At 37.8% G+C, this 12,155-nt stretch overlaps 1 protein-coding gene across 3 annotated transcripts in view; it reads left to right on the top strand.

Moving 5' to 3' along the window:
• Positions 1-12,155, top strand: part of HSDL2 (hydroxysteroid dehydrogenase like 2) — an 84,647-nt gene that overhangs the window by 69,246 nt on the left and 3,246 nt on the right. For all 3 annotated transcript variants that reach the window (XM_032635957.1, XM_032635956.1, XM_032635958.1), the window contains one exon: positions 1,768-1,896. In XM_032635957.1, coding sequence (XP_032491848.1) covers positions 1,768-1,896 — 129 coding nt within the window. The remainder of the gene's footprint in view (positions 1-1,767; positions 1,897-12,155) is intronic.

Here is a 12,155-nt window from a genome sequence, read left to right as displayed (position 1 = left end):
TGCAGTTCATGGATCACACTTTGAGTAGCAAAGTTCTAGATCCCATTTCCTCTGGCCTCCTCAGGAAATGTGTGCTGTCTCTTCCACCTGTTCATCCTGAAGCCTCCTTCCCAGTGGTTTTTTAACATTCCCAAAGTCTATTCTATCTTTTAAAAAAAACCAACAATAACAGCCTTCCCAATCACACTCCCCACCCCCCATCTATCTTCTCCCTTTCAGAGCCAAACTTACTTTCATCTACAATTCACTCTGTTCTGGTGTCATTTTTCTCCATTCCACTGAATTTGCTCTCACCAAGGTCCTTGGTGGCTTCTGTGTCACCAGTGGGCATTTGTCATTCTTACCTTGTCGCCACTCTGCAACATTTGATGCTGTTGACCTCTCTTTCCTTCTGGAAACGCTCAATTGCTTTTTTCTGCGTCTGTAATCATGTCTTGTCAGTCTCCTGTGCTAGATGCTTCTCCATCCTTTCCTTAAATGTTGATATTCTTCAGGTCACTGTCTTAGCACTCTTTATACTCTACAGACTTTGTCTAGGAAAACCCCAACCCCTCACATAGCTTTAGTGACCATAGGGGCTGATTCCTTATGTATCTATCTTCCTAGCCCAGTCAGACTTCATTTGACATTTTCATTTGGCTGTCACAAAGGTACCTCAATCTGAAAATGTCCGTAACAACTCACCATTCCCAATACCTGCCTTTGGCACTACTTGTTAAATCTGCTCTTCTTCAGTAGTCCTCTCAATAAAAAAACACAGCAATATTTACCCAGCTTCCCAAGCCAGAAACTAGCAAAGCAGATCATTCTTCTGCACCCTCCCTACCTTTTCCTCTTCATTCAGTCACCTAGTTTTGTGATATTGCTTTGAAGTTCTCTCTCAAATATGCGGACTTTTTTCCACTTCCACTGCTGCGATCCTGACCCAGGCATACATCCTCAAGCTCCTGAACAACCCCAGTACCTTCCTAAATTGTCCTCTGTATCCTCTTTATCCCTCTGAAATATCTTCACTACACTGCTGTTAGGGTGATCTATTTAAAATACAAACCTAATGTCATTCTCCTTCCATGGCGTATGGATGAAATCAGCAAACCCTTTACATGGCTTACTGTGCTCTGCATCTGGACGGCCTAACAAGCTTATCTGAGGCCACCATCCACTCTCTTTGTACATTCCAGTCCTTCTGTTCCTTTTTTCAGTTCCTCATCGAGCAAATATTATTTATTTATTTATTTGGCTGCACTGTGTCTTAGTTGAGGCATATGGTATCTTCGTTGCCACGTGCAGAATCTTTAGTTGCAGCGTGTGGGATCCTTAGTTGTGAACTCTTAGTTGTGGTACGTGAACTCTTAGCTGTGGCACGTAAACTCTAGTTGCAGCATGTGGAATCTAGTTCCCTGACCAGGGATCAAACCTGGGCCCCCTGCGTTGGGAGCACGGAGTCTTAGCCACTGGACCACCAGGCAAGTCCCCCATCTAGCAAATTCTTACTTAACTTTTAAATCTCAGCTGGGCTTTCCTGACTCCACATCACCCTCCACTTCCTGTTTTGTAAGAACCATGTTATTGAAGAGTCTTCAGAGCCTAGCCAAGTGCCTGGCCCATAATAAGTACTTAATAAATATTAGCTGAATGTCTTAGAGGCCTGGGGATTTCAACCTGGGTAACAGCATTATATATGATTATTCTAATTGTACAGTTATTAAGTTTAAGAAAAACAGGGCTTCTTTAACATTTATTTCTATATCTTTCTTTTCTGTGTAGGTGAAGATGGTGGAACATGGTTTCTTGATCTTAAAAGCAAGGGTGGCAATGTCGGATATGGAGAGCCCTCTGATCGGGCAGATGTGGTGATGAGTATGTCTACTGATGATTTTGTAAAAATGTTTTCAGGTGAGTTTTAACTTCACTTGTTTACTGATTGTTCAAGGAAAATTCTATTAGGTAGGCTTCATTTCTACTAGTTGGACTAAGATATCATTTCCAATAACACCTTGGTTACCAGAGGTGCTGAACTTAGCTGCAGCTTGTTTATCAAGAGTAAGGTCACACTTCAATCTTGCCAACTATTGTAATAGGAAACTGCAGCCATCTCCCATGGCCCAGTGACCCTGCTTTCTGTGGAATCCATCACTAAGAAGAGGGTCTGCATAATTTTCTGCTCTGCCCATGTATCTCTAAATGTGCCAGAAAAATTTTAAGGGTAATTTTTTTCTATTTTCTACTCTTAAAACACTACTCCAGATAGTAAGTTAATTAACACATGTACTTATTAGAAGCAGCACTTTTAAATTTTTTTTAAATTAATTTATTTTTGGTTGCATTGGTTCTTCATTGCTGCGTGCAGGCTTTCTCTAGTTGCGGAGAGCAGGGGGCTACTCTTCGTTGCGGTGGGTGGGCTTCTTGTTGCAGTGGCTTCTCTTGTTGCAGAGCTTGGGCTCTAGGTGCATGGGCTTCAGTATTTGTGGCACGCAGGCTCAGTAGTTGTGGCTCGTGGGCTGTAGAGCACAGCCTCAGTAGTTGTGGCGCACAGGCTTAGTTGCTCCTCAGCATGTGGGATCTTCCCAGACCAGGGATCGAACCCATGTCCCCTGCATTGGCAAGTGGATTCTTAACCACTGCACCACCAGGGAAGTCCCAGAAGCAGCACTTTAAACAAAAGTATTGTACCATTTTAATCTGAAGATCCTAAAGATTTATTTAATGAGTTATAAATGTTATTTATTCTTTATTCTGTTTTAATCTTCATAAATTGAAGATCATAATGTATTCTGTGCCCTGTAAGTCTCGCTTTCCATTTCTAACCCAGGATGCTAATGGCCTACATACTATCTGAGCCAGTTTGTATGTGATGTTACTAATGATTGAGGTTTCTTCATCTTCCCCCCACTTTTTTTAAACAGTAGTGCTAAATATTCATGGTACAAAAATTAGAAAATATGCTTAGGAAAAAAGAAAATAAATAAAATTATTTTTTATTGTACTACTGAAAGATAACCATCAGTTGATTTTTGGTTTAAAGTCATATATATATTTTTATGAATGTATATAAATATATAAGTGTACTTAGAAAAACAAGATTATAGCATTACTGCTGTTTGGTAACTTTTTTCACTTTGTACTTAGTACATTATAAGTACTTAGTACTTAAAAGTACTAGTGTACTTAAAAGTACATTAAAAGTACTTAGTACATTATAACGTCTTTTAATGATAATGAATAGTTATTACTTTAATCATTTTTTTAAAAATAAATATATTGATTGATTGATTTTTGGCTGACTTGGGTCTTTGTTGCTGCGTGCAGGCTTTCTCTAGTTGTGGCGAGCGGGGCCTACTCTTTGTGGCGGTGCACGGTCTTCTCATTGCAGTGGCTTCTCTTGTTGCGGAGCACGAGCTCTAGGCATGTGGGCTTCAGTAGTTGTGGCTCGTGGGCTCTACAGCACAGGCTCAGTAGTTGCAGCACATAGGCTCTAGAGCACAGGCTCAGCAGTTGGGGCACATGGGCTTAGTTTCTCTGTGGCACATGGGATCTTCCTGGACTAGGGCACGAACCTGTGTCGCCTGCATTGGCAGGCGGATTCTTAACCACTGCGCCACCAGGGAAGTCCCTCTTTAATCATTTTAATAGTTTCTTTAGTGTTTGTTTAGTGTTTCAAAATCTCTTTCTCTCTAGGGCTTAAACATAGTGCTTTGGATGCAAAATAAACGTTTTGTAAATTTGAACCTTATAAATATGCAATATTTTGAACTTTAAAAATAAAAAAAATTATTGTCAATTTCCAAACAGAAATAACAGTAATTATAGCTAATACGTATATGATTACTGTTGAGTTAAGCAATATTCCCAATAATGGTTTGAGATAAAAGATTTTCTCTATTTTATAAAAAGGGAGACTGAAGTATTGCTTAATTAAGTAATAAACCCAGAGTCACTTGGTGGGTGAGTCAATGTTGGAGTTAGAATTCGAATCCAAGCTAACTCGCCAGCTCATGCACTTCTAAATTATGCTATTTTGCCCTCCAAAGGTGAAAGAATCAAGTTACCTCCTTAATTTACGTTTTATTTGTGTAGCATAAACTTGTAATGGGCTTTCCATTTACATCTTTCTGTGAATGTGCTCCTGGATTGGCTAGGGGAGGTCAGTCAGCTAAATGAGTGATTTAAATATATATATATATTCTTATAAGGTTTATTTTATTTTATTTATTTATTTTGGCAATGCCAAGTGGCACGTGGGATCTTAGTTCCTCAACCAGGGATCGAACCCACACTTCTTGCAGTGGAAGCGCAGAGCCTTAACCACTGGACTGCCAGGACAGTCCCTTATAAGGTTTATTTTATAGCAGCAGTTCAGATTGGGAGCAAATAACTTTGCTTCTGCTTCTTACGTCTTTTCATTCTTATTCTTTATCCCATCTACTGTCCTTTGAATGGGCGCAATTTAGACCTTATATCCTAAACATACTCTTTTAAGAAGCCATAGCCATTTCTGTGACCTAATCTATAGAGTAGATATGTTATAAATATAAAAAATTAAAGCAACTAGTGATCAACTCATCAAAATCTCTCTTTTTGGCCAGTAGAGGCCACTGTATAGTAAAGAATTATAATAGAAAGAAAATATATTGTACAAGATTACCTGATTAATATATTGGGAAGAGAAATATATACACACACACATACATATAAAATTATTCTTACTAGTAGTTTGTTTTAAGGTTTATTTTTTAGAACAGTTTTCTTAAGGTATAATTTATATACCATAAAATCTACCCATTATTAAGTATATATGATTTTTAGTAAATGTATAGGGTTGTACAACCATCATTTATAATCCAGTTTGAACCAGACAAAGATGTCACAAAGAAAAAAAACTACAAGCCAATATCACTGATGAACATAGATGCAAAAATCCTCAACAAAATACTAGCAAACAAAATCCAACAGCACATTAAAAGGATCATACCATGATCAAGTGGGGTTTATTCCAGGAATGCAAGGATTCTTCAATATATGCAAATCAATCAGCGTGATACACCATATTAACAAATTGAAGGAGAAGAACCATATGATCATCTCAATAGATGCAGAGAAAGCTTTTGACAAAATTCAACACCCGTTTATGATAAAAACCCTGCAGAAAGAACTTTCCTCAACATAATAAAGGCCATATATGACAAAGCCACAGCCAACATCATCCTCAATGGTGAAAAACTGAAACCATTTCCACTAAGATCAGGAACAAGACAAGGTTGCCCACTCTCACCACTCTTATTCAACATAGTTTTGGAAGTTTTAGCCACAGCAATCAGAGAAGAAAAAGAAATAAAAGGAATCCAAATCAGAAAAGAAGAAGTAAAGCTGTCACTGTTTGCAGATGACATGATACTCTATATAGAGAATCCTAAAGATGCTACCAGAAAACTACTAGAGCTAATCAATGAATTTGGTAAAGTAGCAGGATACAAAATTAATGCACAGAAATCTCTGTCATTCTTATACACTAATGATGAAAAATCTGAAAGTGAAATTAAGAAAACATTCCCATTTACCACTGCAACAAAAAGAATAAAATATCTAGGAATAAACCTACCTAAGGAGACAAAAGACCTGTATGCAGAAAATTATAAGACACTGATGAAAGAAATTAAAGATGATACAAATAGATGGAGACATATGCCATGTTCTTGGATTGGAAGAATCAACATTGTGAAAATGACTCTACTACCCAAAGCAATGAACAGATTCGATGCAATCCCTATCAAACTATCACTGGCATTTTTCACAGAACTAGAACAAAAAATTTCACAATTTGTATGGAAACACAAAAGACCCCGAATAGCCAAAGCAATCTTGAGAACGAAAAATGGAGCTGGAGGAATCAGGCTCCCTGACTTCAGACTATACTACAAAGCTACAGTAATCAAGACAGTATGGTACTGGCACAGAAACAGAAAGATAGATCAACGGAACAGGATAGAAAGCCCAGAGATACACCCACACACATATGGTCACCTTATCTTTGATAAAGGAGGCAAGAATATACAGTGGAAAAAAGACAGCCTCTTCAATAAGTGGTGCTGGGAAAACTGGACAGGTACATGTAAAAGTATGAAATTAGAAAACTCCCTAACACCATACAGAAAAATAAACTCAAAATGGATTAAAGACCTAAATGTAAGGCCAGACACTATCAAACTCTTAGAGGAAAACATAGGCAGAACACTCTATGACATAAATCACAGCAAGATCCTTTTTGACCCACCTCCTAGAGAAATGGAAATAAAAAAAATAAACAAATGGGGCCTAATGAAACGTCAAAGCTTTTGCACAGCAAAGGAAACCATAGACAAGACCAAAAGACAACCCTCAGAATGGGAGAAAATATTTGCAAATGAAGCAACTGACAAAGGATTAATCTCCAAAATTTACAAGCAGCTCATACAGCTCAATAACAAAAAAACAAACAACCCAATCCAAAAATGGGCAGAAGACCTAAATAGACATTTCTCCAAAGAAGATATACAGATTGCCAACAAATACATGAAAGAATGCTCAACATCATTAATCATTAGCAAAATGCAAAGCAAAACTACAATGAGATATCATCTCACACCAGTCAGAATGGCCATCATCAGAAAATCTAGAAACATTAAATGCTGGAGAGGGTATGGAGAAAAGGGAACACTCTTGCACTGTTGGTGGGAGTGTAAATTGGTACAGCCACTATGGAAAACAGTATGGAGGTTCTTTAAAAAACTACAAATAGAACTACCATATGACCCAGCAATCCCACTACTGGGCATATACCCTGAGAAAACCATAATTCAAAAAGAGTCATGTACCAAAATATTCATTGCAGCTCTATTTACAATAGCCAGGACATGGAAGCAACCTAAGTGTCCATCAACAGATGAATGGATAAAGAAGATGTGGCACATATATACAATGGAATATTACTCAGCCATAAAAAGAAATGAAATTGAGTTATTTGTAGTGAGGTGGATGGACCTAGAGTCTGTCATACAGAGTGAAGTAAGTCAGAAAGAGAAAAACAAATACTGTATGCTAACACATTTATATGGAATCTAAGAAAAAGAAAAAAGGTCATGAAGAACCTAGTGGTAAGATGGGAATAAAGACACAGACCTACTAGAGAATGGACTTGAGGATATGGTGAGGGGGAAGGGTAAGCTGTGACAAAGTGAGAGAGTTGCATGGACACATATACACTACCAAACGTAAAATAGCTAGTGGGAAGCAGCCACATAGCACAGGGAGATCAGCTAGGTGGTTTGTGACCACCTAGAGGGGTGGGGTAGGGAGGGTGGGAGGGAGGGAGATGCAAGAGGGAAGACATATGGGAACATGTGTATATGTATAACTGATTCACTTTGTTATAAAGAAGAAACTAACACACCATTGTAAAGCAATTATACTCCCATAAAGATTTTTAAATAAATAAATAAATAAATATCCAGTTTGAGAACATTTCCATCACTCTTTCCAAAATTCTCTGTCCGTTTGCAGTCAATCCCCCTTTTTACTGCCCAGCCAGCCAGACACTCACTTGCCTTCTGTCTCTATAGATTTGCTGTTTCTGGACATTTCATATAAATGGGATTATAAAGTATATAGTCTTTCGTATTTGGCTTCTTTTACGTAGCATAAGGCTTTTGAGATTCATCCATCATGTTGTAGCATGTATCAGTAGTTCAGTTCCTTTTTACTGCTGAGTAGTAATCCGTTGTATTTATCCACTCACCAGCTGGTGGATATTTGGGTTGTCTCAGGTTTTGAGGTATTGTGAATAATGTTGCTGTGAATATTTTCATACACATATTTTTGTGGATATATATTTTCATTTCTGTTGGGTAGATTCCTAACAGCGGAATTGCTGGGTTATGTGGTAAGTTGATATGTAACTTTTTAATAAACCACCAAGCTTTGCTATAGTGGCTGCACTAATTTTATATTCTTGTCAGCATTGTATAAATGTTCAGGTTTCTCCAAATCCTCACCAGCACTTACTAGTGCCTTTTATTTTTTTACAGTGTTATTGAGGTATAATTGATAAATAAAAACTGTATATATTTAAGGTATATAACATGATGACTTGGTATTTGTATACATTAGGAAATTACTATACTCAAGCTAACACATCCATCACCTTGCATGGTTACCTTTTTTTTGTTGTCATGAGAACACTTAAGATTTACTCTCAGCAAATTTCAAGTATACAGTACAGTATTATTAACTATAGTCACTGTGCTGAACATTAGATCCCTAGAACTTATTCACCTTATAACTGAAAGTTTGTACCCTGAGACCAACATCACACCATTCTACTCTCTGCCTCTGTGGGTTTGACTTCTTTAGGTTCCACATATAAGTGAGATCATACAGTTTTTGTCTTCTTGTGTCTTGCTTATTTCATGCAGCATAACGTCCTCAAGGTTTATGCATTATGTCACAAATGGCAGTGTCTTTGTTATCATAGCCATTCTAGCGGGTGTGTGGTAGTATCTCGTGCTTTGAATTTTCATTTCTTAATGATTAATAATGTTGGGCATCTTTCCATGTGCTTAATAGCTGTTTATATTTGATGAACTGTCTATTCAAATGTTTTGCTCGTTTTTATTTATTTATTTTATTTATTTTATCTTTTTGGCTGCGTTGGGTCTTTGTTGTGGTGTGCGGGCTTCTCATTGCGGTGGCTTCTCTTGTTGCGGAGCACGGGCTCTTGGCACACGGGCTTCAGTAGTTGTGGCACGCATGCTCAGTAGTTGTGGTGCATGGGCTTAGTTGCTCCTCGGCATGTGGGATCTTCCCAGACCAGGGCTCGAACCCATGTCCCCTGCATTGTCAGGTGGATTCTTAACTACTGCGCCACCAGGGAAGCCCTTTGCTTGTTTTTTTTTGTTGTTGTTGTTTGTTTTTTTGCGGTACACGGGCCTCTCACCACTGCGGCCTCTCCTGTCGCGGAGCACAGGCTCCGGACGCGCAGGCCCAGCGGCCATGGCTCACGGGCCCAGCTGCTCCGCAGCATGTAGGATCCTTCCAGACCGGGGCACGAACCCGCGTCCCCTGCATCGGCAGGGACTCTCAACCACTGTGCCACCAGGGAAGCCCGCTTTGCTCATTTTTGAATTGACTTGTCTCTTTATTATTAAGTTGTAGGAGTTCTTTATAAACTTCAGATGCATGTGACTTGAAAATATTTTCTCTCAATCTGTGACTTATCTTTTCATTTTCTTAGTGGTACCTTTTGAGTTACAAAAGTTTTGGTTTTGATAGTCTAATGTGTCATTTTTTTCTTTTATGGTTCATGCTTTTTTCCCCTAAGTATTTCATTCTTTTTTAATGCTACCCTAAATGAAATTATTGTGTTAATTTTTAAAAATTATTTGTTGCTAGTATACATAAATACATTTGACTTTTGTGTAAATTTTATATCCTATGAATTAACCAGTGAAGCTATTTGGGCCTGGGATTTTTTTGTGGGAAAATGTTTAATTACTAATTTGACTTATTGTTCTATGTCAATAGCTTTTTTTAAAATTTATTGATATATAATTCACATACCATATAATTCATCCATTTAAAGTAAACAATTGACTGTTTTTTTTAGCATATTCACAGATGTTTGCAACCATCACCACAGTTGATTTTAGAACATTTGCATCTCCTCAAAAAGAGAAACCCAGTACCCATTAACTGTTAATCCCATATCCCCCATCTCCTGCCCCTAGCCCTAAGCAACCACTAATCTACTTCCTGTGTCTGTAGATTTCCCTATTCTGGACTTTCATATGAACAGAATCATATATATGGAATTTTTTTGTGTGACTGGCTTCTTTGCAGTGTGTTTCTTCTTTTAGCTTGTTTTCAGGTTTCATTCTGGATGTAGCGTGTATCAGTATTTAATTCTCTTCTTTAAAAATGGAGATGAAATTCACATAACATACAATTAACCATGTAAAGTGTACAGTTCAATGGTGTTTAACTTAGTGCATTTACAGTGCTATGCAACCACCACTTCTCTTTAGTTTCCAAACTTTTTCATCACCCCAGAAGAACACCGTACACCATTTAAGTAACATCCCTTTCCAGCTTCCCCCCTCCCATGGGACCTGCTAATATGCTTTCTCTCTCTGGGGATTTGTCTATTCTGGATAGTTTATGTAAATGGAATCATTCAGTATGTGACCTTTGGTGTGTGGCTCTTGTCACTCAGCATAATGTTTTCAAGGTTCATCTAAGTTGTAGCATGTGTCAGTACTTCATTTCTTTCTATGACTATCTGTTGAAAGATATTTTGTTTGGCTGTTATAAACAATGCTGCTATAAACATTTGTGTCCAAGTTTCTGTGTAGATTTATGTTTTCATTTCTCTTTATTGCTGGGTCATATGGTAATTCTATGTTTAACTCTTTGAAGAACTGCGAAAATGTTTTCCATAGCACCTGAACATTTACATTCCTACCAGCAACGTATGAGGGTTTCTATTTATCTGTATCCTTACCCTCACCAACACTTGTTTTTGTTTTTTGTTTTTTAACAATAGCAATCCTAGTGAGTATGAAGTAATATCTCATTGTGGTTTTGATTTGCATTTCCCTAATGACAAATGCTGTTCAACATTTTTTTCATGTGCTTATTGGTCATACATGTATATTCCTTGAAGAAATGTCTATTCAGGTCCTTTTCCCATTGTAACTGGATTTTTTTATCTGTTTAATTTAATTTTTTTTTGAGTTTTAAGAATTCATTCTCCCTGTGTCAGATTACCTGTCAGTGTACTTTTTTTCTGGAGCTCTTTGTCTTCTTATTACAATCCAAACAGATAACTCATGGGGAATTCCCTGATGGTCCAGTGGTTAGGACTCTGTGCTTCCAGTGCTGGGGCCCTGGGTTCAATCCCTGGTCAGGGATCCTGCAAGGTGTGTGGTATGGCCAAAAAAAGAAAAGAAAAAGAAATGGGTTCTAAACAGATAGCTCATTAAGTCTGCTACACCGCTGTGATCGTAGAAATTTCTGTAACTCTCTCCTGCATTGAATCTCCTGTTTCCTGTATCCCTTTCTTTTTCTTGGTTTACATCCTCATTTTGGTGGCACCCATTCTCGAGTAGCTTCATTAGAAAGGATACATAAGAGGCAATTTTCGTGAGTATCTAAAACTACCTATATTATCCCAACACATTGATTATTTGTCTGGGTAGAGATTTCTGTGTTGCAATTCATTTTCCCTCAGAAAATGAAGTCATTGCTCCATCTTCTAAGATTACCATGGAGGATGTGATACTATTCTTAATCTTTTTTATCCAGCACTCCCCTTTCTGAAAGTTTTGGAATCAAAATGATCTCTTTCTCTGTAGTGTTCTGAAATTTCACAATGATACAAGGCTTTTTTTTTCATTCATCTTCCTGGATACTTGATGGGCTCTTTGGGAATGTATCTTATATTATTTCTTTGATAGCTATCTCAGTTTTCTCAGTTCCCACTTTCTGAAGAAAACATTATATCTCTGATTTAATCACGTAATATTTAGGGCCTTATTCTTTCCTTTAAAAAAATATATGTATATATAGTAAGGAAAACTTTATTTCAAAAGATTATTGTGGTGGGGGGGTGCTGGTTCATAGAGAGAGGCTTTTGTAATAGCGGGAGGGGGAATTTTGCAATGGAGAGACTGCTGTGACCAGAAGATTGCAAGTGTCTCCTTTCTATTACATTCTAATATTGTGGATATGTCAAAATCTTAATTTCCAAGAGTTCACTCATGTTTTCTCAGCTTCTTTTTTCTTCTCTTACTGCCCCCTTCTTCCTCCTCACTCTACGCCATTCCATTCCCCTTCACCTGCTTCTCCCACTTCCTCTCTTTTCAATACCCATTTCCTGTGCTTCTCCTCCTCACCCCTTTTCTTCCAGCATCCTGTTGTTGACACATTGTCACAGCTTGTCTTATCAATGAGGACATGAATTACAGAATTTTTAATTTGTTCATTTATTTCGTTTCTGTTTCTTCTATGCCTGCAGTCTCTGTTTCCCCCAAATTGCTTTGATTTGTTTTTGGTTTTGGGGTGATTTTGTTTTTTCCTGGTCTCCATTTGCTGCCCATTCATCTTTAACAAGCAAGGCTATGTAA

This window comes from Phocoena sinus, chromosome 6, assembly GCF_008692025.1.
Source record: "Phocoena sinus isolate mPhoSin1 chromosome 6, mPhoSin1.pri, whole genome shotgun sequence".
Lineage (NCBI taxonomy): Eukaryota > Metazoa > Chordata > Mammalia > Artiodactyla > Phocoenidae > Phocoena > Phocoena sinus.
The sequence above is the reverse complement of the archived record's forward strand: the minus strand, read 5'-3'. Positions and strand labels throughout refer to the sequence as shown.